Raw genomic sequence first — 25,499 nt, 5'->3', positions numbered from 1 at the left:
TCTAATTAATTTACATATTTAAAGCTTGACCAATGCATAAACATCTCACATAGATCCCTTGAAGTGTTTTATACATTGAGTAGAACGTGACTGCAGACTTTGCAACAGCTGCTTGACCCTACATCTAGGAATATGAGCAAAAAAAAGCAATTTACCTGTAAGATGCTAAAATACTCCCTCAAGAACCTAATGATATACTTTATTCATTTGTAGTGGCTATAAAATGTGTGCAGCTCGGGTTTATGAATCAGCAAGAGATCTAAACAAAATTGAAATTGTGCTTAAGGTGAATACAAAACATTTTAATCTTTTATAAAACATATATTTACAAAATTCACAGCAGGAAAAAAAAAAAATGGCACATTCCGATTTTCCCTGACCAAAGAAAGCAGATCTGTAAATGAAAACATCAACCGTTCCTGAGATATAAAATGCACCCGATTGGTTTTGGTAACTTAATATATAAGGTAGATCCTTCTGCTTTTGGCCCTTCCAGAAATTATTTCAGAATCAGTACTTTGGGTAGAGCACCCTGGCAATCTCTCCGTCTGCTCTGTTCGTGTCCAGCCACTTCCCACAGAGGAAAAGTGTGGTGACGCCATTGGCTGTGTTGGTGATTTCCACCCTGTCGAGCAACCAGCCAGGGCAGAGTCCTGAGTTATCGTGCTCCACTCGAACTCTCTGCAGATCGCCCATGTCCAGCATTTCCACCACAAAGCGATCAGTCTGCCCCCGTTCAAAGAGGTTACGTAGCCTCTGCCGCAGTTGCCGACTGCCTGAATCTCCGTTGGAGCCGTAGATTGTGATGAAAACATTGGCATCTGTTCCCGCTCCCTTCTCGTCGCCTGTGATTATGATGATCTCATACTTGACGGGCACCAGGCTTCGAGCTTTGCTTGCGAAGCTCTCAATGGTCTTTGTGCACTCAAAGGTCAGGTAATCATCCCTCTTCGGAGAGAGCGGGATAAGGGCATTGCAGCGGAAGATGTACCTAGGCAGGGAAAGAAGAAAACGGAAAGTTTTTAGCTTACATACAGACAAACCTATAAGTGTCAGTAGAACTCGGATGTCTCCTAAATGAGATGCAACAGTTCTCTTACTTGTTTCCAAGCTCCTTTTCAGTCACAACTACCTCCTCGACATGCCAGTAAGCCTCTCCTTTCACTTTCTTCCCATCTTTGGGCGTGTGGCCCAGGCAGATGGCAGCAATATCACCCACATTCTTTGAGGAAAACTCAAATCTGTCAACATTTCCCCTGAAAAGAAAAACAAATGTCAGACATTGATTGAAATCTCATAATTTATGTTAATGATTCAGTTTTGACATTGTACTACAATGTTATTGCAGTAAGTGGTGTGTTGTTAAAGTAATTTTTGCAGGTAGGATTAACCTATGTGCAAGCAGCATAACGGAAACAGCTAAACCAGGAAAAACGTCCAAACTAGATGGGGAAATACTTACCTCAAAAACCTCTTTTTCTTTGAAGAGTTCTCCATTACAAGTTCTTTTGATCTGCACTTCTTCCCCTCCAGTATAATCCAGGCATTCTCCTTGGTTTCGTCTGTGTCTCCAGTTGTGACGCAAATTTCATACTCTTTCAGAGACAATGCCCAGAACAGAGTCACGGTACAATCTTTCCGACATCTTCTAGCAGAAACTTCATTATTTAGCTTTAAGAAATAACACCCTTCACCCTTATTTAATCCCGGGATAAAAATGTGTAACACAACCAGACTCTGAGCCAGAGTCTGAGATTTTATTTTATGCTCTCCTCTGTTCAACTTACCCTTCAGGTTTTCTAAAGGATTTAGGTTTTGGCACTGAGGAAATTATTGTATTATTTCTATGTTGATACACATTGTGTTTTCAAACATTACCCTATTGATAGACTTGATGATGACCCATTTTCAGATCAGAGCATCACATTTTGTAATAAAAATTATCCTGGTACTTCAAGTACTTGACAGTTGGGAAGTGCTTGTCTATGTTCATCTATGTTAATCACATTTCTATGTTTCTATGTTAATCACATTAGACCCATTTACAGTGGCTGTTGCTATAAACTCAAACTTGGGGAAAGCACACAGTTGAAGTGTTCATCGGACTGTTTAAATTTGTGATGGCAGAACAGAAAAGTACACTCTTTTTTAGATGTGTATCCTAAGCAAGAGATGTAAAAAGCAAGTTTTTACTCATCTTTACCAGGGGTGTCATAAAGCATAAAGTGTGAATGATAGCTTACTCGTTTTCTCGTTGAGGTCTAAATAATCATTGTTTGCACAGGCCAGCTCTCTCATTATCTGTCCATCATCGTCTTTCTTGGAAAGCCAGCGGTCACAAGGAAAACGGAAGGTTTTGTCCAGGAACTCATCCTTCACATCAATGTGCTCCAAGTGCCAACCTGGAGCAATACCTGCAAAATTAGTGAAAAAGAATAAGGGAGTGACAGCAATTTGTCTGATTCACACAAAATTAATTGACCTGTTCTGAGGTAAACATTGAAGTAAGTTTTTTTTTTTTTTTGCTTAAATTAGAATAAGGGTTCTTTTCTTTTCTTTTCCTTCATTTCTTTTTTTAAAAACAAAACACATCAAATATACAATTTTACTGATTTATAAACCTTTGTTGATCTGGGATTTTTATCCTAAATAGGTATTTTTGGACAATAGCTTCACTCTTTAAAGGAGGCACTAAAAAAAATAATACAATTAAATAAACTGTGGAATTACATATTTGAATAATGTATGACATTTTGAATAATGTATGACATTTTGTAAACTATGTATATTTTAGCTATTTATTTAATTGTGGTCCTTCATGTCTCTAAATTGTAACCTCTTCATAAAGTAAGGCCTCACAAAATACAACTTTTAGTGCTTCACAAAAAAAAAGAAACATGAATTAGAAACAACAGAAATGATGAAAACATGATGAAAGTCAGAACAATCAGATGGTCACTCAATGCCAGGCAGTCTGATTTCAGCTAAATCACTGTCATCATTCCTAATTTAATCTTCCTGTTATGCAAAGGGACTATTTATCCGAGCAGCTGACCTGTGTTGTCGTGCCAAACTCTGACTTTGGAGAGGTCTCCCAGGCTGAGGATGTCAGGGAAGCGAAACATGTCCACCTGCTTACGCTCAAACTTGTTGGACTTTGTGGACTCCTTCAGCGCCAGCCTCCCTGTGTCACCGTTCTCTCCGAAAATGATGACCCACACGTTGGCGTCAGTGCCAGCCCCTGTGCGGACAGAAAAGAAAGATGCATTTAGGAATTAAATCAGACTAAACAAGCTTTTTCCAAAATCCCACAATTAGAAGAACTGCTATAAGACTGCAGAGTGGAGTGATTTTGTTACACGTTTTATGGGATTTAAGCTTTGTTTCTTGTTTTCAACATATTTTCTCTCTTTTTCTGCAACGTGCTGAGAATGCAATAATGTTGAGTAACACAAAAACTGTAGAGAATTTTAAAAATAGGATTTAGATAAAGTACTTCAAATTTGTATTGGATTTCATCTAATTCGTGAATGATTATAATTTTACCCACAGATTAAAGTAAACAGTTGCCTCTTAACTGCACACTTTAAAAAACAAACAAATATTAAATTAATAATACACAGACTGTGCTTGAAAGCCAAGTTCATGACAGAAAACCAACCACTCTAAACCTACATTTCTCATGACAGAATAAATCCAGGAGTTTGATGATGGTTTTAAAAGGTTTAGAGTGACTGACATTCTTTAAAATATTATTATTCATGTATTATTTTGATTGTGTGTTGATTAAAGACTATTCACAATGAATTCAAGCAATGTATGTGCAATTTTAATGAAAGTTGTTTGCTATATATTAATTCCACCCTGAAAAAGAATCACATTAAGAGCTAAAATGAACTTGAAATTCATCTTAGTGAGGAATGTATAAAGACTTTCCAGCTTATATGTTATTATTCTATATGTGTGTCTAAAATTTAACAAGAAAGCTTCTATTTTCACAGTCCAGCTTGGTTTTAAATACATGGACTTGATCAAAGTTGATTGTAAGACCTTATTTTAAATAAGTTAGGACTTTGTTTTCATAGTTTATGTGCAAATGGGACATCTCAGGTTCCACAGGCAATCAGAAAACATTTTCTGCATGCCTGCTCCATTTCACCTCATCATGTCATTTGCATGCACGTGGCCGTGTCTCCATCACACTGGCAGCTTTCTCTTCCCAGAGCCTCAGCATTTGGTGCAGGGCTGCATCCTAGTTTCTAGTAACTGCCAGAGGCAAAGAGCGGTCTTTTGAAGTCGGCTCAGACCTCTCGCTACGCTATCACATTGATCAGCAGCGCAACTGTGAAAATACTGCAGCCAGAAAACATGGCGCAGGAGTGTGAACGACTACTAAACAGGATTTATTTCATCACCATGTGGCAATCAAATGAATAATATCCCTTTTCCTGCAGAGAAACCTCTGGACGAGGACAAGAAGCATGAACACGTAACTTAAACCCGACTTCTGATTGGAACTAAAGGGGACAGGATGAGGCTTATTTAGCAATTTGTTAGCAGTGATCTCATTTACAATCAGAATATGTTATGTCTGCGGATGAAAGGGGGCTCAAAATCCACCGCTGACAGATGGATCCCTTTGAAAGTGGTGTGAAAACAAATTGACACACTTGACAGATGAAACGTCCATGTTAACTACAGAGTCCCTTGGGATCTTTCTGGCAGAGCTGGGGGATGCTGGTGATGAAAGAGTTTGTCTGAGCCGCTCTCCTGAGTTTGAACACCCCAGGACTTCACCTGGCACTGACCCTGAGATGAAAGGCTGGCTGGATGGATGACATCATGCCTGATAGGTAGACCTGAAATGGCCTCATGCGCTGTCTGCCTCTGAATCAAATCAGTTCTTTTCCTCCCCCTCTCATGCGTGCTCGAAATATTAAAATAAAGAATGCTCCAAACAGATTCGTCTATGGTCTGATTTAAATGGTAAAACCTCCAGATCAGTGGCTTACAACTTGCAGCTTGGTGGTTTTAAAGATGAAGTTGGTTAAATTAGCAGCAAAATAGGCTAAATTATTTGTTCATAGTTCAATGCTTTTTCAACAAAGATTATGTTCGAATGAAGTCATCACAGTTAGAAAAGTCCAATTTAAAGGGGCCAGTATCGTATCATAAATGGCCAGTACCAGAATTAATAACTCCTTTCACCAAATGTTCCCACTTGGATGTTTATTTTGTATAATTAGCTGCAGTAACAACTGTTTTTCCTCAGTGTTTGACCTAAATCAACAACAGTGTTTATACTTCCCTCTCATTAGTTGGAAGCAAATTACTTAAAGTTTTAGGACACAGCAATATGTTGTAAGAAATCTTTGTTAAAAAGAGTCCGAGCTGCACCACAAACAGTGTCCTCAAAATAACGCTTGGTTGTTGCATAAAGTAGTGTAGTAAAACAATTACAACAAAAAAACGAGACCTTCAGCTGGCTTTATTCACTCATACCAGAATGTACACAGTGACATTCCATTTGGTTAAATTGATAATGCTGGTCAGAACTGGAGTAGAATTGATATCTTTCTTAACTGGCTGCAATTTTAGCAATTGTAAGTAAAAACAAAATGTCTTAAGCCATCAACTGCCACTGTCGTAAATTATTGGCAGACTTTGCTCACCACCGACTGAGTAGGATGCCGGGTTGTTAGGTCTGGGGCTAATTCTCTCCGAGAAAATTTCATTCACCACATAAATGTTCACCTTCTGAATTCACATTTGAGATGAAGACCCACTGATGCCTGACTTTACTGTTCATGCATAATATCATCACTATTTGGCAACTTTTGGCTAATTGCTGGGGTGCCTTGTGCTTGCTCTTAATACCATTCAAATTTCTTACAATTTCCTTACATTGGTGTTAAAAGAATAAATATATTATATTCAAAGATTCCTTTAAAAAATGTCATGTAATTACAGAAGCTTTCAGGGAAAGCTGCCACTCTTCCTGCTTTCCTTAAATTTCAGTTTACCTGAAACATCGCTCGTCTTGACCTGGATGATGTAGGTGGTGAGCTCCACCATCACCTCATCGTCCACCACAGCAGGCATCTCACAGATCATTGTCCTCTTGGGTCCGCGGGTCCTGGACAGCCACTCCTCGTAGGTGAACACATACACCTCCTCTGTGCTCAGGTCACGCATGATCACCTGGATTCACAACACCTGGGTTTTAAAATAATCCCGATGCAAAGCAGGAGAGATGCCAATAAAAGTAAATGATCTCAGAGGACGTGACACTGGATTTTGTGATGGCACAAGAAAAAAACAACAAATAAAGATTAATTAATTACCAACACCTGGTTATTGGTAATGCATCAGTACTGATTAAACTAGTAATGGAGTAGAGTGCTCCATGCATGGATGATGAAATGCATCGCTGCAATGTCCTCTAAATATTTCATTGTTAGTGAAAGGCTTTGGCCACACAACCTCTCTCTTATTAGCTCAGCTGTATGCATGTTTATTTGGGCTGATTACTATTCTGGATGTTCGCCCGGTCAGCCGTCGAGTTCATTTCAATACGCGGTCCCACCTATCAGTAAAGGCAGAACATCTGCTTGTGATGCTGAACACACCAGGCTCTGTGGCCGGGGCGAGTCAAGGAGATGCTCACAGTCAGTCACACAGTTCCTGGCGCAGATTGACAGGGCATGGGATTTCTCCTGGCTGCTCTGCTGCCCCGCAAGCACCACGGCTTCAGCAGGGAGAGACGTTCCAACCTTTTAAAGCTGAAACTTCCTGTAGATGGTAGAAGTGACCTCTGATGGTGTTTTTGTTGGGTCGCGTAGCGAGAAACCATTGTTTTTTTTCTCTACTCGTGTGCTAATGCACGGAACCTGTCAACGTGTATGTGTGCGTATCCAGATGCAGGGCTTTGCACCGTGAGCTGACCTTGTCAAGAAACCAGTCGGGTCGGCTGCCGGAGCCGTCAATACGGAGCCTCATTTTCTTGAGTGGGGCTATGTCATTGATCTCCATGTTGAAAGTGTCTTCCTGACCACGCTCAAACCTGTCCCCGGCAATAAACAACTCATAGTTTATAATCCTGATTGTTATTTCATATTTCAGAGTAGAAGATGGGAGTGAAGATGTGAAAAGAATATATATATATATATATATATATATATATATATATGTACATATATATATATATATATATATATATATATATTTAGGCTACCTGTCCTCATTTTTCGGCAGCAGAATCTCTTCTGTGCTGCCGTTGGCACCAAACACAGACATGAAGATCTTAGTGTCCGTTCCTGCATTCTGCACATCTCCGGTTACTACCGTCAACTCATAGATAACCTGAAAAGGTCATAAAGTTTCAGAAATCAGATTAGAAAACAACCCACTACACGATAGTCAATTTGAATCAAGATATTTTGCTTTTCACATTTAGAGGACTAAGAAATCATCTGTGGCATGGAAATTGGAAGATTTTCATATTGATTGACCCTGATCAGTGGTTTGGAATTTCAAAATAAGACCTTTGAACATACAATAAGAACTACCAGGTTGTATTAACAAAACTCTTGAAATAGATATCTTCAGTATTAGTAAAAATAATAATAAAACTCAAATGTGGCTCGATGACGTAAAAGAAAGTGTTCATGAGTGCGCAAGACTTTCAACAAACAACAGGGTTAAATGTATTACAGCAAAATTCTCTGTTTTTCCGTTCAGAGTTCATTTTCTGTCTGCAATAGAACATGCTAGATTTGGCAATACTGGCAGCCTTTTGGAAATCTTGTCGTTAAGACACATTCTCACGCGAAGCTAACTCAGAGTCTTGGTAATAATGCTGTGTACTCTAACTGTCCTAATCACAAATAAAAACAGTTTAAAATGGCTACCCTGTAATCGTGGAGTCCTTACAATACAATATGAATATAAAAGCTGCTTTTACGTCTTATAATCTAGCTCTAAAAGAGAAACTCAGTGACTACTGTTTCGTAGAGATGCTTTGAGCGTTTTAACTATTAAAGAGAAACACATTTGGAATGTTTTTCTGTCTAACAGGAATACAAATAAAGAGAGGCAAGATGTTAAGACTAACAGTCATTTCTTCCTTGAAAGAGATAATGTCAGCTAAAGAGATGATCTGTCAAAAAAAATTCTTGCTTAACTTAACTTATGAACCCGATGACTTTAGTAGTCATAAATGTGTCATTTAACTGCAGCAAAAATGTATAACTTGTCTTATTGCTCTTATAGGACCCAGAACTAAATCTATTTTATTTAACATATGTTAATTATATTAACATATGCAAGACAGATAAAGTCATTAAGGGTGATAAAAAAAAATCAGAACAGTGCTTTAGATACAATAACACCTGTACAACCTGAAAATGTATTGAGCTATTACATTATATAATGTACTCACACTACTGTACAAATGCATTTATGTAAAGTACTCATAATTAGAGGCTACATGACAAAGAAGGATTTCCAAGGGATGTAATTATATGCTTGAGGAAGTCTGACTGTAATATCATGTAGTAAATCTTTACTACATGATATTAGTAAATTTAGAACCCGCATTCTAAATTTTGTAGAATGGGGGTTTATTTTTAGCTGTTTTTTAAGATGTCCCTATTAATTAGATAACTAGCTATTCTTAGCTATAAATACAGCTTAAAATAAAGAAATATGTTAAAAATTTCACAGTTTTGATATGTGAAAGTACAGCAAATTGTCATGTCTTTAGTCCGTTTACAAACCTTCTGGGAGATGGCAATGGCCTCTGCATCTAACACATTGAATACTCTGGCAGTCAAGCCATCCCCTCGATCTTTGGCCAGCCAGCACTTGCAAGCAAAGGCATATTTGACCCCTTTGGTTGGCACAGCAACGGCCAGCTCATCAACTAGCCAGCAGCTCTCCGGAGTGGCCCCATCATGGCCGAGCTGCAGGGAGGGGAAAGAACAATCACTTCACACAACAAGGCTGTATTTTTCCAGCATTTTGACTCATGTGTGGGTGTGCATGGGAGTGCCCATGCCTCAGTGAAACGCTAAAAGCTTCACCCCTTTACTCACCTCCACCTTTCTAATCTCTCCCACGTCTGAACCGTGGGCCTCGAAGCTCTCTAAGGAGCCAGCCAGAAAGCCCTTCCTCCCATTAGGAAGATCAAGCCACAGTCTCTCCGTTTGGGTGTGATTGACCCCAACAATGATTACATATGCCCTGCTGGTGGTGCTGGCATCCCGCTCCAGCCCAGTGCCAATGGTGACGTGGTATGGTATGACTGCAAGGTGGATATAATACCTTGAGGATGTGACTGACCTCAAAATGAGACCACAATGAATGTGTGAATATTTCTTACTCGGTAGATCTTCTTCTTCTTCTTCGTCCTCCCTTTTCTTTTTGTTCTTTTTGTTCATGTTACTATCAACACTATTCACTGTTAAGGCTGAGGTCTTTTTACTGTTTAGGCTCTCTCTGACCCCTTCATAATCCTAAAACACAAGAGATTAAGAAATACAAGCTCAGACAGATGTAGCTGTAACGATATAAAATAACAGAGATAAGTTAGAAATATTTTTTATCCATATGAAAGCAGTATGGACAGAATGACTGCTGACAGTGGTATGCTTTTATACCACACCGGAGATTGTTATTTTTGATGCTGTCATTTAATTATGTGTTGCACATTTGCATTTAAATAACATTTTTTTTTTTTTACTTTCCCCTAGTTGTAGTGCCATGTACTCGTATTACAGTACATATTTGCACAGCTAAAGTTGTTTAAAGTGCCACTAAGACCACAGCAGAGATAAGATTTAGAATACTTTCATTGCATTTTATTCCGTGGAGTACAAAAGGTGGAACAAACAAACTCATTAATCCAGATTCTTGTTTCAAAGGACAAGAATAAAACTCCAGTTTCATACACTGAAAGACGTTCCCTAAGAAACTACTCATTTATTTGTTTGCTTAATTTGAGGGGAGTCCTGTCGTTGCATGCGTTACCTTGACATAGAAAACTCTTTCGATGAGTCTGTCCTCCCTCTTCCTGGAGAGCCAGCGCTCGCACAAGAACAGGTAGACTTCTTCTGTGTCGAGATCGAACACCTCCACTTGGTCCAAGTACCAGTCAGGACTCATCATGCTGTTATCATGGCGGATTTTTATCTTAAAAACCTGCCCGAGGTCCACGGCTTCAATCGTGAACTTATCCACCTTGGAGAAAAGATGATGATGAATTACAAGCATGTATAATATATACAGTACCTCACGAAAGTATTCCTATCACTTGACCTTTTCCACATTAAGATTTTATGCAACAGAGCGACACTACGCAATTATGAAGTGTGAAGTTACAAGTTTATTTGCAAATAAAAATATGAATAGCTATAATGGAATGGTTTAAATAAAAGTATATGTACATATATATGACTTAGAATGGCCCAGAACTAAATCTAACAGATATTTAGTGGCAAGACTTTGATATTCACCCATTCCATTTTGACTGAGGCCATAAAAGTCAGTCTGTATAGGGAGAAGAGTTGCACCTTCAATATCAGAAAAAGTGTTCAGATTATTAGTCATGAATGATTTACAATTGTCCTCTGGTTTGTAATCCTTCACTTAAAATGCCAATAAATTGCACTGATGCTTGTGGTTGTAACCTGACAAAATGTGGAAAAGCTCAAGGTGCATGAGCACTGTATGTCTTCTCTTCAAGTATTGTAGCTAAGAAAACGTTTTCTTACAGATCCCCGTTCAAACTTGTTACTGTTCGTTTCCGACTTGCTCAGTTTTCTCTCCCCAGTGTCCCCCAGGTCTCCATAAATCGTTAGAAAGACGTTAGCGTCTGTCCCAGCACCTCTCATGTCCCCTGTCATTACTGACACGTTGTATGTGTGAGCTGCGGTGGGAATAACAGCAACAGACGAGCACAGAACACATCAGTTTCAGGTATTTTCAAGACAATATACAGAACAAAAAGGCAATTTACCATCTTTTGACAATGCTGTCACGACAGATTTATTAAGGGAAAGAGGAAAAGGAAAGAGGCAAGACACAACATACTCTCCAGGGCATCTTCCACTTCGATCTCAGTCACTTTCAGGCTGCCGTCTCTGGAAAGCTTCTCGGTGATGATGTCAGAAGGCTGCAGCTCTCGCACTGTTTCTCCATCATCTTCTGACTTGGCAAGCCAGCGCTCACATGGGAAGATGACGGTTTCTGAGCCCTAAACAGAAAGATCATTAATATCTCTAAGAATTTATCTTAGTATTTTTAGAGAAGACTTTGCTTTAGTCTGTGTTTTCAAATTTGTACTTGTGATCATAGCAAAACCACACTGTTGGAGCAGTGTCAGTTTTCTATGTGAAGAACATCACCACCTGCTGACAAGAAACAGAAGAATAAAATGCTGGTAAATGGTAAATAGTTGGTAAATGTAGGTCTACTGCGTCATGAAACAGAAAATCAGTATCACGGTTGAATTTTGTTTTCAATAGATCAGCCAGTGTTCACACTGGGGATGTTCTTCATCAATCCTGAATTCCGAATTAAAATTTTTACAGGAATTGGAACCAGTGCTGTACAATTAGAAGAACATTCATCTAACTATTTGTCCACAAGCAACATCAGGTTATGGATGAATCCTCTTTTATAGCCTAATGTTAACCCTTGACCCCCGGCTTCGAATGGGGTAGAATGACCGATTTTGCAGCCCTAAAACAGACATTTTCCAAAGTCAGTCTTGGAATAAATGGTTGAGAGGAACCTTTGCCAATACACTGATAAATGTAAATATTTTCTAGATTAACATATTTTTAACAGGCTGACAACCTGATAAATGTTTTGTTTGAAGTATTGCAGTATTTTGCGTTTCCTATCATTAATTTAGGTTAATCTGTGAATATAATTATTGTAAAAATAGACATTTCAAATGTTGATTTAAATTTACCGTCACAATAACTATTATACAGATATGAAAAATCAGTCATTTTTATACAAGATGTAACCTACTTCCAAATAAAACAATCTAATTGTAATTGTGATACATTCTGGCTTTTCATAATTTTTTTGAAATAAAATAATGCTACATCCATTTAGGGCTTTATATGCTTGCATACCTGCTTGATGCAAAAATAATTGAAAGAAATCGTATTTTTCACCAGATGATTTGAATGCTATAGATTTTACAGATCAATATAGAGTTTCTTCTCTTGTCGCAGTCACGCTGCAAACGTACCTTTCCCTTCCTGAGCAGGCGTCTGATCTCCACTCTGTCCAGGTGCCAGCCTGGGTTGATCCCCCGGTTGTTATGGCCGATGCGGATCTTCTCAATTACGTCCCCTATATCTTCTAACTGCAAGAACAACAACACAAATTGCTCTTTTTTCCCCTCCCCTTCAAGGAGTCTGTTTTGTGGGCTCTAGTGTCCCTTATATTAATGTAGGTTGACAGGAAAGGGGGAAGACATGCGGTAAATGTCGCTGGATCCGAGAATCGAGCCCGCGACTGCCGCGTAGAGGACTCAAGGCCTCCAAGCGTGGGGCGCGCTATCCCCTATGCCACCACAGCACGCCCCAACACAAATTGCTCTTTTAAAGGAAAAATTCACCATAAGCAACCATCTGTTTTCCAAAAGATAAAAAAAAAATCTGCATGTATTAAATTGTGGCTTCTCATTTTTTAACATACTTCAACAATAAACATGTCCTCAGCTCCTCTTTCAAAGTACATCCTCCTTTCCCTCTTGTTGACACACAGAGACTTCTGCTGAGTGCACACTGCGTCTTTTCCATACAGAACAATAAAGACGTCGGCATCTGTCCCAGCGCCGAAAACATCGCTGGTGAAGGTTTTAATCTCATACGGAACAACTAGAAACAAAACAAAAAAACTGTTCACACACACTGGCACATCCAAAAAATGAAAAAAAAATTCATATGAGTGAACATTACATGGTGTGTAAAACTCTGATTGAAGAGGGTTAGGAAAGAGATCCCTGACAATCGCCCCATCATCTTCTCCTTTGTCCAACCAGCGGCCGCACGGAAAGCGTAACTTCTGCCCTACAGATTGGGCATCGATCTCCACCCAATCGAGGAACCACCCTGCAGATCCTCCTCCTTCAACATTCATAGACGTTTCACAAATGTGAATAAACTTTGAGTTATTAGCAATGTTTAAAAAAAAAAAAAAAGACATCTTAATTTACCGCGGTTGTCATGTCCAATACGCAGCTTTCTCAAGGGTCCCAGGTCAACGGCCTCCACTGTAAATTCATCAATCATGCCTCGCTCAAACTTGTTTCTATGCAACTTTGAGGCCTTTAGAGTAATTATACCTGCAGATATACACAGAGTAGCTTAATACATTACGATGCAGGCAAATCAAGCACAACGTAATAGCTTAAAGCGTCACCTGTGTCGTCCTTGGTACCAAAAAGGGTCATGAAGACATTTGCATCTGTCCCTGCATATTTCTTGTCGCCGGTTTTTATCCTCACAGTGTATGTTGTTGACATGGCTGTAAAAAAAAAAAAAAGAAAAAAGAAAAAAAAAGTTACTAAATAGGTGAGATCTCTATTAATGGGTCTTATTGGTTCAGAATAGAATAGAATAGAATCTGGGAATATTTATGTGCATTAACAGTAAAGTGGTAGGCAAATAGAGATACAAATTAGAAATAAATAAATAAATAAATAAATAAATAAATAAATAAATAAATAAATAAATAAATAAATAAATAAATAAATAAATAAATAAATAAATAAATAAATAATGGCAACTATGCAACTGTAAAGTATCAAAGATACATAAAAACAAAAGGTGACAAAAAAAATACAGCAATAAATAGGAGATGAAGATCCTGCGATTTGAAATTCTATTATGGGTTTTAGTTCAACCATCATACTTTTGCTTTACATCTCCTCTTTTCAATAGTTCGTCTCACCCTTCTGTTCCAAGCCAAGGGTTGCTTCAGAGTCGTCTTCATCTTCATCCCCCTTCTTTATGAAGGCTTCATCCACAGGGACCAGCTCTCTGGCAAGCTGGCAATCATCTTCATCAACAGAAAGCCACCGTTTACATGGAAAAAAATACCTGCGTAGAAGTACATGATTTATTCTAAATATTCTATAGATTTGTCAACATTCAAAGTCTCCACATAACACTGGTCATATATATATTTTTTTTTTTCAAAGTCAAGTACCGTTTCATACCACACAGTGGAGCTCTACTGACATAATATGTTTTATGAGTTGGCTGAGTTAAGGCCGTTTTATCACATCTAATTGAAATATCCTAAGTGAACACCCTTTTTCAGTAGTGTGGTCTCAGTTATTCAGATCAAATAACTCTGATCTCAATAGCTGAGCGATCAGGTGCTCTCTTTCTATTATCCCAATGACTCACGTTGTGTCATCTTTGGTGTCTATGATTTCCACTCTGTCCAAAAACCAGCCGGCGCTGGCGTGGCTGTTGTCATGACGGATCCTGAGCTTCTTCAGGACCCCAAGATCAACTGCTGTCAGGCTGAAAACATCCTCCTGGGTCACACGCAAGCAATAGAAATATGAAAAAAAGAGACTTTTTCATTTACATTTTATCAGAAAATTACTAACGCATGACTTTCTGTTACCCTGAGGCATAAATATTGCTTGAAACAGAAGCACCTTCCTCTTGGCCTCCATTCAATAAGGGAATGATGAAACCAGACTGATCCTGCCAAGGCTCACAGTGAGGAATTTGGTAAAGGAGGTAAATGTCTTTGAAGCTTAGTTGGAGAAACTGCAGCCAAAAGTGGCATCTTAACGTCACCAAATGTCAAAAACAGCCCCACTGTTAAAACACAAAACCTCACCAAGTATTTTTGATCCAGTTTCTACTGGCAATATCTTAGTACACTTGAAACAAGACAAAACCAACTTACAAAAGACTTTTTAGCAATATATGGGAGATTAAGTGGAACTAGAACTTTTTTTCATTAATATTAAAGAATTATTGACATAAAACAAGCTTCTATTTCTTGCTGAAACGTTACTTGTAATTATTGTTGTTGTCTTATTTTAAGTTTAAGTGTAGTAAGATATTTGTACTGGAAATCAGACAGAAATACACTACACGTCAAAAGATTTTGTGCTTTTGTAGTGTAGTGGCCTGCGACAGACTGGCGACCTGTCCAGGGTGTACCCCGCCTCTCACCCGGGACGCAGCTGGAGATTGGCACCAGCAACCCTCCCGACCCCATTAGGGACGAAGGGTGTTCAGAAAATGGATGGATGGATGGATGGATGGATAGTGTAGTGGCCACTATCTACATGCTAACCAGTTTTTTGGAAAGCAAGTTAGCAAAAAACTGGTTCTTGCCTACAGACACAAAGAAATATAAATCTTTCACTATTCTATAAAGTAGAATAGTGCTGTGTGGAGTAGAAAAGACTGCTCTCTGTGTGCTAAACCTTGTAAAGTGTTGTAGAAAAAGTACTATTTTTTTTACATTTTAAATACAGGCTACAATCTTGAGAGAAGATGGCTTTTAACTCAACTGGATCATAAGTATGGGAAATACAACATTCCACTAGAAGTGGCAACAGTTTTCCTTGACAACAAAAGTTGAATTAAACTTGATTTTAAAATTGAGTTCTACTGAACAAAACATACCTGTCCTTTCCCAAATTTATTCAGGTGATTGGATTTCCTGAGCCATCGCTCTCCTGTGTCACCAATCTCTCCGTAAATAGTGATGTAGACTTTGGAATCGGACCCGGCACCCCACATTGTTCCAGTGTACACATAAACCTCATAAGAGTTCACTGAAAGGAAAACACAGTAAATCTTCAATGGCACTATAATAATGCATGCAGTGGCTAATTAAAATACTGCCTGTCAGGGTTGACATATTGGTGAGTGTGCAGATTACAGTCATGCTCCACTTACTCTCCAGTTCCTCGTTGGAGTCATTCAGCAGTTCAACCACAATCTCCCCGTCCTCTTCGTCCCGGGCCAGCCAGCGGCTACAAGCGAAAGTGGACGTCTCCACCACTTCCTGCAGCTCCTCAATTATCTCCACCTCCTCCTCTTCTTTCTTTTTCTTTTTCTTGTCCTTCTTCTTGTCTTTTTTAGTCGTCTCTTCTTTTTTCACCTCAATCTGCACCATGGCCATCGTTAGCCTCTTGATGTCCACCATCTCCAGAAACCATCCGTCTCCAAAGCCCTTACCGTCGTGAAAGATGCGGATTTTATAGATTTTCCCGACATCCAGAGCTTCAATCTGCATTTTAGGGAAATGTCAGTATTTAAAGTGTGCATGTATGTGTCTGAATTTTCTTTTTTCTCAGCCCAAATGCACCTTTTGCTGTGATTGCTACAAACTGATTGTATCTCTAGACTAAAGTTTTTTTTCTTATTCTTTTTTTTTTTTTGCAAAAAATAACCTAGTCTTGTTGACAAAAAAAAAAAAATCAATATTACAACCTTTTCGTGAACTAGGTTTTGAAAGCTCCTTTATAACGCATGGATGTGCTTTGATCTAAAGCATTTCTTTATAGTTCTGTCTGTATCTTTAGGGTTTATGTCTCTTTAATTCCCTGTCACAATGGATGGCGACAACATGAATGGTAAAATGGTAAATGTCCTGCATTTGTATTGCGTTTTATCAAGTCTGAGGACTCCAAAGCGCTTTACGCTACAAGCAGTCTCTTACCCTTTCATACACACATTCACCTGCTGATGATGGTAAGCTAACATGGCAATCTTGCTTCAGACTGAAAGAAGCAAGACAATCGGCTGCCTCTATCATTTGTCACCATAGGGGTGTCTGTTTTCCTCCACACCTGGATAATTATTTGATCATTTGTATTTATAATGCATCTAAATTACAAACAAGTGGAATGCTGAATGCAACTTGTAGCACAGGATGTCGTTCAGAGGCATAAGACAGAAGAGGGCTGAGTACACACAATACTTTCACAATGTCAGACAGTGGCAGATGCTCAAGTGGGAAAGAAATTATGGCAGCAGACTAGCATCTGCCTCGTTTTTTCCCCCCCAAATTAACTGAATGAGTTGAGTAATGCTGTTGGACATAGGTAATATTAGCATCATCATTTATCATGTTAACTTTGTTAACAAGAATAAGCTACTAGTATTGTTGCTTTGCTATCCAAACCACATTAAAGTAAATACATTTACTTCAGTATTTTACGGGAAAAAGGTACTTATAAGGGTAGTTTTACGCCAATGTACTTTTTCTTTTACCTGAGTAATATTATTTCTACTCTTACTTGAGTAGATTGATTTTGCAATTAAAGAAATAGACTTCAGAGATTGGAAACCTTAGATTTCTGCAACATATGAGCTAATGTTTATGCAAATTTGAGCATAATTACTCAACATTTCATACATGTCACTATTTATATTCTTATTGTTTGTTTTGTATTAATAAATATGGTCATTTCTATTTAAAATGTTACATAAAGGTTTGTTTATGCATTTATATAGAAGTAAAACTTGTTTAGTCAGTGGTCCCCAACCCCCGGGCTGCGGACCGGTACCGGTCCATGGACCAATTGGTACCGGGCAGCGCAAGAAATAATTACATACATAGTTTAATGTATTATAAGAAACAGATCAGATATCTTTGGAAAGTTTCAGTTTTCAATTTCAGAAATCTGCAAAGAATAACTTGCTTGTTCACATCTAACAAACATAATAATCTTAAAAACAGCTTGAAAAGCTAAAAGTGCTGCTGTCAACCTATTTCCAACATGAAAGTGATGCACTTTCGCACGTCTTGTTTCTTTTTTTTCTGTTTTTTGTTGTTTTATAGAACTTTCAAAATGCTATGTAAGTCAGTGGCGTTTTCACTATACAGAATACATATTCAAGATATCAGTAATGTAATTCTGACTAGTCAGTTAATTTAAGATAACAACTAGAAAAGCTGTGTAATTCAAGATATGCCTAATTCAGTTGGAGATGTCTTAAAAAATTGACTAGTCAAAATTACAATTGAAAATATCTCTAATTTAGTTTTACCGAGTCATTATTTGCTTTTAAGATATATATCATTTAATTTTCACTAGTCAAAACTACATATCACCTATCTAAAAATACATTTAAGATAATTATGGTGTCATTCAAGCTACCTTTAATTAGAATTATGATTAGTCAAAACTAAAGATAACTTGAATTTACTTTATTACAAGTGAATTGTAGATATCTGAAAGTTTTGTTTCAGATATCACATATAATTCAATGTACATGTCTTGAACTGAAGTCTCCATACAACTCAATGGGAAATCTGACGTCATTTCGACTGGTCAGAATGTAATTTGAGATATCTCGAAAAGGTATTTTGTCTAGTCAAAAAGATAATTAGAGATATCTTAAATTAGTTATAGGTCTAATCATAAAGCAATTTCAGATATCTGCAATGTAAGGCTGGTAAAACCAAATTTATGTTAAAACAGCCTGCCATAGAACGCGACTTGTTACGTGACAACATGCGACTCTGTTGTGTGGGCGGGTTTGATGCTACAAGCATCAACTTCTATGATGTCACAGAATTGGTGTTATTTTTTTGTCTTCCTTTTTCTCTAACCCTCAGTTTGCACTTGCTTGTCACAGAGCCTGGATCAGTTCGAGTTGCTCCCGTTACTTTAACAGAAAACTTGAATTTTTTTCCTCAAACAAAAGAAATCTAAGGTAGGATGGATTCTCTATCTAAAAAAACCCCTGTTGTCACCGTCGAGACCCTGTTGGCACCGATAAACAGTCTTTTCACTGATTTGAACTGGATGGAGTTTTTGCACCTGACATCTGGAAACCCAGATCGCAGCACCACCTGCAGTCTGGTCAGGATTTTGGGAGATATCTTGGAGCTATTTACATGTAACGTTCTGGATAATTTCCAAAAGAAGAAAATCACCACTGAGGCTGTGAAGAGGGTCGTGGGAAACAAAGTGCCTGAAGCCTTTGCAAAAGTTCTAGAGGTTGAGGGAAAGATTCGTTCAAAACACACCAAGAACATAAACGCGCTAGTTGTCCAATATGTGGTAAATAAAGTCAATCCCAGCTTAGACTCCAACAATGTTACAAAAAATCACAAAGAGGACATAATCAATTATATGCTTCACGAAACCAAGATAATGATAAAGGATCTCTTTGCTGCATATCAAATGTCTCATAATGAAACAAAGAAAGTACCCTTCCTCAGGCAAGTATCCATCGTCTGCCCAGATAAGACAGAATGTTGTTTCAAAGTTCTGAAAAATAGGATTGTGGGGTTTTTCAGGAAGTGCACTTGCAAACGTTCATCTAAGGTTGCTCCAATGGTCATATCAGAAAAACGGAAAACTTCTTCAACTAAAGACAAGCGTACACATAAGAGGCAGAAGAAAAGTTTGAAAAAGTCTTCTAGTAAAAGAAAAGGCGTTCTAATAAATAAACCAAAGTAAAAGTTTGGTTTTACTTGCAAAATCAAACTTTTACACACGATTGTGTAAAAGTGTGTAATAGAAAAACACACTAGTATGTTGATTTACATAGACTTACTCCAGTCAGTATGATAAACATAGATGAAAAATTTGCTAAAATTTTAGGTACAAAACTAATGTTAGCCTGAGTGCAATCACTAGCATGTAGTCACTCGCTATGCTAGTGATGACGTTCATGCTAACATTTTCCTCATATTTCTTAAATAAGCATTTTTGCTGAATTTTTTATTCCTTAGCTACTAACTTTGCTGTTTGTAATTAATATACCAATGTTAGCACACTGAATGGAGTTTTTTTTTAGTCAACATGCTGCTGATAACCCACATCCTAGTTTCAACATGCTATTCACTCTACAATTCAGGGGTCTCAAACTCCAGTCCTCGAGGGCCGCAGTCTGGCAGTTTTTAGATGTGCCACAGGTACAAAACACTGGAATGAAAAAGCTTAATTACCTCCATCTTGTGTAGACCAGTTCTCCAGAGCCTTAATTATTCTATTCAGGTGTGGTGCAGCAGAGGCACATCTAAAAGTTGCAGGACTGCGGCCCTTGAGGACTGGAGTTTGAGACCCCTGATGTAGAGTGAATAGCATGCTGAAACTAGGATGTGGGTTATCAGCAGCATGTTGACTAACATAAAATTGCTCCATTCAATGTGAAAACATTAGTGTGTTACTGAGGTGGTAGTGTAATGTCAAACTTTCAAGAGATATGAATATATTTGCAAGACACAGTGAACATTAACATATCTTGAGGTTTAACAGAGACCTTGAAGATTTCAGTGGTGCCACGTTCAAAATTGTTGGAGCGGCTTTTGAGGGCGAGGATTTCGGTTTTCCCTTCATCTCCATATATCTGACAGAAGACGCTGGCGTTGGTTCCGGCTGATCGCATATCGCCAGTGACCACTGTTATTTCATAGTTGATCACTGTTAAAGAAAAGGTGTGAGTTCACCACGACAAGTTGAGAAAAAAAACCATGTAAATAAGAGGGACATACTTTTTATTTTTCATTTACATTTTTCAATTTCCAAGACCTCGCTGGGATAGATTTCAACCTCCACTTTGCCGTCTGCTTCATCTTTGCAGAGCCAGCGGTGGCTCGGGAACATATACTGCATCCCGTGAACCGGCACGGAAATCTGCACACTGTCCAGAAACCATCCGGCTCGTAAACCTTCATTTGTGTGACCAATCAGAAGACGGTTGATCTACATGTACAAAGCAAAGTGATGAAATTCAGGGACTAGCCTCACATAAAGTGCCTCAACAAGATTTTTCTCAGAGATATAACACACTTGCCTTTCCGATGTCATACGTATCAAGGGTGAAGATGTCAGTTCTTGCCGTCTCAAAGTAATTCCTGAGGTCATTGTCTGAGACGGCCAGGATCACTTTGTCAGTGTCGCCCTTCTCACCATACAGCTTCACAAACACTTTGGAGTCAGAACTGGCACCGTTCACACTGCCTGTCTTGATTGCGATGTGGTAGCCGACATCTGCAATCAAAATGTTTCATTGTTTATTCCAATTTTAACACAAATGCTAAATTATTTGTTTGGTGTTTTTTTTTTTCTTCAATGAATATGTTTGAAAAAATGTCTTTGTAGTGACTTACTAAAGAGACGCACCCCGTCTCCAGCTGGAACCAACTCACGGATAATCTGCCCGTCATCCTCATTGCGATCTAGCCACCTGGAATAAATAGAAATATGTATTTATTTGAGAAATATATTTGTTAGTACATTGTTGTCATGAGAATGATTTGACATGAATCGCTAATATATATAAAAAAAAATAAATTCATATAACAGGACAAACACAAAATCAAGGTAACATACAATGTATAAAAGTTAACATGAAATGTACACATGCAACCAAATTTATATCTTTGTCTTATGAAATGGTAAACGAACTGAACTTATACAATGCTTTTCCAGTCATTTTCACCACTCAAAGCGCTTTACACTAGAGTCACATTCACCCATTCGCACTCACAAACACACACACATTTACACACCGATACGCAGATCGGTAGACGATTTGGGGTTAAGCGCGTTGCCCAGAGGCACATTGACATGTGGCAGTAGGAAGCTGGAATCGGACCTACAACCTTCCGATTGCAAGACGACTACTCTACCATACGGCCACAGTCGCCCTGGCTGTATGGTAATCAATTAATCAATCAAATTTGATTTGATTTGACAGACAGACAGATTGATTTATATCTTTGTCTTATTGAAGTAATACTTGCCCAGCTTTAAACTTAAGGCACAGTTTAAACATAAAAAATAGATATTTATTACAACCAAAGTTTGCACATCAATGGTGATAATGTGAGTTTGACTGGATAAAATAATTGGCTGTATAATCATGAACATGGCTCCTCTGTCTCATTACTTCTTCTTAAGTCTCCCAAGCCGTCTCTAATGAACAACACAGACAGGCAGGAAGAACACTTTTTTTTCTGGAAGTAACACTGCACCCAGCTTTGTGGTTGCACTCCAGTTACAGGGAGCTGGCTGGCTGCATGCATTTAGTGTCCATTTGTAATAGCAAAGCCATCCAGCTCTTACCTAACTACTTAAACACATGCCACTGGAAACCTACTGACCCCAAACATGGGCAATCTGCATCAGTAAGAAGACTTCTAAAAATGCCGGAAGGATTTTAGTTGTCTGACAACTGGCTTAGTGCGGTTCGCACAGAACAATTAGAGTGTAAGCATGTAGAGTGATACATGTATCAGTTTCCTACATGTAAAATAATTTTTACACTTTACTGAATATAAAGATTAAAAAACATCAACAACTTGCTTCTTATTTTCTAACAGTCGGAAATATAATTTCTAATAATTATTCTAATAATTATTTCTAATAATAATTTAGGCAAAATCCCCCAAGTCTTAAATTACTGTAACATCACCACACTACGTTTGAATGTTATTGTTTTTTGTTTTTCTAAAATGTTCAGTTAGTTTTAAGCCAGATGTAACTTTCATCTCAAGAGTCCACAGAAATGTTTCCCAAAGGTCTTGGGGATCGTCAAGGTGACATGGTCATAAAAGGGTTAGTTGAGGCGAGTGAGGACTGCAGGGCCTTAGATGTAGTTTTGGGCTCTTTTGTGACCTCCTGGGTGAGTCATCTTGCTCTAACGTTGGTCAGCCAGCCACTACTGGGAAAGTTTCTCCTTTTATGGACAATGGGTTTCATTATGATCTGCTTTGAAGCAACTTTGGAACGACATTTATCACAGAACATTTGTTTGTCATCATTAATTAAGATCTGGTGTGACAGTTGAAGTTATGGCTAATTATAGAGGGGATGCATCGGGGTTTTTTTTTTGGGGGGGGGTGGGGGGGTGCCTTTTCTGATAATTTTTTATTTAGTAAAAATATCTTTGTCTTATATCAAAACTTGTTAGATGAGCACAAAATAAAAAGCAAATAAAAGCAACAATGGGTAAAGATTTTATTTCATAACCCTGTATATCAAGTTAGATCCATTCTAAACTAGTGCATGGTGTGAATGCCTGTGCATGGACTTTGGCTGCTTTGCTCCTTCTTTTTTCTGATTCTGTCCTTGTACCTGAGTTTAAGTAAATTAAAGTAAATCCAGCAAAGACCTTAAACAGGACCTGAGCCAGATGTAGCATATATGCTAAGATTTTCAGTTTACAGCTCTAGATGCCTCGTGTCATACATCATGTGCAGAGTATCGACTTGCCTGAAACATGGGAACTCTGTGGCAGAGGACTCAGGCTGTCCCTCCTCTCTGACCAACACCTTATCAAGATACCAACCACAGCCTCCACCACGGCCGTCATGACCTACTCTGACTCTCCGCACCTGACCCAGGAAGACTGACTCGATGAGGAACTCATCATGCTGTGGGCAAAACACGGAGAAATTAGAGACTTGAAATGCTTTTCACAAAGAACAAGAATGTAAATTTATGTGAGATTTAGTTTAAAAGTTTACTCACATTTCCCTTTTCAAATTTGTTGACATTGTTTTTGCTCATAAACATGAGACGCTCTCCTGTGTCACCCAAATCTCCAATAACATTGAGGAACACGCTGGCGTCGGTACCACTACCACTGACGTTGCCAGTGCAGATTGTGACCCGATATTTTATCACTGAAAAAAAGTATCAGGGAAGAGCTGGTATTGCACTAGAAACTATTCACACTATCCCCGACCCCTGGAACAGTTATTAACACACTATCTATTTTAATAACTGGGACATATCATGATTTCTTACAGGGTAGCGGGTCATCAATGAGTGCTCCTGTGGCGGGAAGTTCTCTGACAATCTCATTGTCATCTTCATTGATGTCCAGCCAGCGGCCACACTCAAAAGAATACTTGTCCATGGTTAGCGTCTTGAGCAAAGTGACCTGCAGAAAGTTGAAGTCTCATCTGTCATCAAGCTCACCTCTTACTGCACTCTGGTTTGTGAACTTTCTTCACACAACAAAAAGAATAGTCATGACTCACCTTCGCTAAATGCCAGCCAGCAAATGGATTTCTCTTCTCATGCCAGATCCGCAATTTTAACAATCTTCCCATGTCTGGCATTTCAATCTACAGAAATCCCCCCCAAAAACGTTAGGTATAAACAAAAACATTAAAATCGCCTCCTAGGAACATTTTATGGATCAATATCACAAAATAATCCAAATAAAGAATGGGATGATCCCAGATTTACCATGAATTTGTCAAGCTGTCCTTGTTCAAAGCTATCTGAATTGTTTTCCAGTTTGATCTCATCTGACTTTCCTTTCTCTCCATAAATCTGCAGAAATACTTGGGCATCTGTGCCGGCGCCTTTTATGTCTGAGGTCCAAATCCACAAGGACCATGGGTACTCTAGCGTAAATAAAAAGAGTATGATTCCAACACAAAATTTGTATAAATAAAGATACATTTTTATATTTTTCTACACAGTAAACACTATGATTTATTTGCAGTGATAACTCACTTTTATGTTTTTTCTGTCTGAGCGAGACCATCTCATACAGTTCCCTCTCAATAAGTCCATCTCCTTCGTCCTCATCCAGCCACATCCCACATGGAAATGTTTGCTCAATGCCAGTGAATGGACAATATATCACCACCTGCAAACAAAATGGCTGATAAATAGATAGACCACACTGTTACAATCAATCTGTTACCAATTAGAAATGTGTACTACCTTTTCACAGTACCACCCTGCACCAACGGCACCGTTGTCATGACCAATGGTGACCCTGCTGAGAGGGCTGATCAGTTCACAGATCTCTACATTGAAAATGTCAATGAGAGCTCGCTCAAAGGCACCACCCTCGAGGAAAATTTTGCCACTGTTTTTTAAGCCCTTGGAGCCATGCATAACCATGTGGATCTTGGAGTTGGTTCCTGCTCCCCTGATATCACCAGTCATTACTTGAACATTGTATATAATCCCTGAATAGGCAGAAAAAAGTATAAAATTACATTTATGGATTGAAAACATACTCTTTAAATGCATTTAAATAGGAATTTATTTGATAGTTCATGCTTAAAGTATAGCAAACACAAGGTGATGCCATTTATTATCACACCCATTGGTTGCATTGATCCAACCAAGACGTCTCTCTGTATTTTGCCATCATCTTCATCCATGGCAAACCAGCGATTCACTGGAAATTCGTATATTTCTTTATTCCCCATATCATCTATCACAACCTGTGAGGTAAGAAACATTAAGCACAATTAGCAGTTTTTATTTTTGATGTGCACATCTTTAAACCCATGACTTCATCCATCTACATGCCTTGTCTAGAAACCATCCAGCTGAGGAACCTCTGTTGTTGTGGCCGATGGTGATTTTTCTAAGCCTTCCCAGGTTAGGAGCCTCTATTGTAAACTTGTCCTCTGAACCACGTTCAAAGTTGTCTTTGTCACTATCCAGTCTTCTTTCCCCTTTCACATTACAAAATATGATTAAGAATTACAGAGTG

At 38.5% G+C, this 25,499-nt stretch overlaps 1 protein-coding gene across 1 annotated transcript in view; it reads right to left on the bottom strand.

Moving 5' to 3' along the window:
* Nucleotides 1-364: 364 nt before the first annotated feature.
* Nucleotides 365-25,499, bottom strand: part of LOC122846811 (lipoxygenase homology domain-containing protein 1) — a 34,213-nt gene continuing 9,078 nt past the window's right edge. Inside the window, exons 7-42 of the mRNA XM_044143994.1 lie at nt 25,313-25,461; nt 25,101-25,224; nt 24,713-24,963; nt 24,500-24,635; nt 24,227-24,387; nt 24,016-24,102; nt 23,780-23,915; nt 23,501-23,655; nt 23,243-23,403; nt 21,136-21,212; nt 20,820-21,016; nt 20,536-20,728; nt 20,286-20,446; nt 15,960-16,293; nt 15,684-15,835; nt 14,436-14,569; nt 13,975-14,123; nt 13,444-13,548; nt 13,238-13,366; nt 12,981-13,148; nt 12,718-12,899; nt 12,266-12,382; nt 11,092-11,254; nt 10,773-10,927; nt 10,030-10,239; nt 9,383-9,515; nt 9,096-9,304; nt 8,778-8,963; nt 7,235-7,362; nt 6,946-7,063; nt 6,024-6,201; nt 3,056-3,241; nt 2,244-2,414; nt 1,463-1,595; nt 1,101-1,256; nt 365-991 (exon numbers count right to left, since the gene is read on the bottom strand). Coding sequence (XP_043999929.1) covers nt 511-991; nt 1,101-1,256; nt 1,463-1,595; nt 2,244-2,414; nt 3,056-3,241; nt 6,024-6,201; nt 6,946-7,063; nt 7,235-7,362; nt 8,778-8,963; nt 9,096-9,304; nt 9,383-9,515; nt 10,030-10,239; nt 10,773-10,927; nt 11,092-11,254; nt 12,266-12,382; nt 12,718-12,899; nt 12,981-13,148; nt 13,238-13,366; nt 13,444-13,548; nt 13,975-14,123; nt 14,436-14,569; nt 15,684-15,835; nt 15,960-16,293; nt 20,286-20,446; nt 20,536-20,728; nt 20,820-21,016; nt 21,136-21,212; nt 23,243-23,403; nt 23,501-23,655; nt 23,780-23,915; nt 24,016-24,102; nt 24,227-24,387; nt 24,500-24,635; nt 24,713-24,963; nt 25,101-25,224; nt 25,313-25,461 — 6,065 coding nt within the window. The 3' untranslated portion in view covers nt 365-510. The remainder of the gene's footprint in view (nt 992-1,100; nt 1,257-1,462; nt 1,596-2,243; nt 2,415-3,055; nt 3,242-6,023; nt 6,202-6,945; nt 7,064-7,234; nt 7,363-8,777; nt 8,964-9,095; nt 9,305-9,382; nt 9,516-10,029; nt 10,240-10,772; nt 10,928-11,091; nt 11,255-12,265; nt 12,383-12,717; nt 12,900-12,980; nt 13,149-13,237; nt 13,367-13,443; nt 13,549-13,974; nt 14,124-14,435; nt 14,570-15,683; nt 15,836-15,959; nt 16,294-20,285; nt 20,447-20,535; nt 20,729-20,819; nt 21,017-21,135; nt 21,213-23,242; nt 23,404-23,500; nt 23,656-23,779; nt 23,916-24,015; nt 24,103-24,226; nt 24,388-24,499; nt 24,636-24,712; nt 24,964-25,100; nt 25,225-25,312; nt 25,462-25,499) is intronic.

This window comes from Gambusia affinis, linkage group LG17 (genome assembly GCF_019740435.1).
Source record: "Gambusia affinis linkage group LG17, SWU_Gaff_1.0, whole genome shotgun sequence".
NCBI lineage: Eukaryota > Metazoa > Chordata > Actinopteri > Cyprinodontiformes > Poeciliidae > Gambusia > Gambusia affinis.
This window is presented reverse-complemented; position numbering and strand designations above follow the sequence as displayed.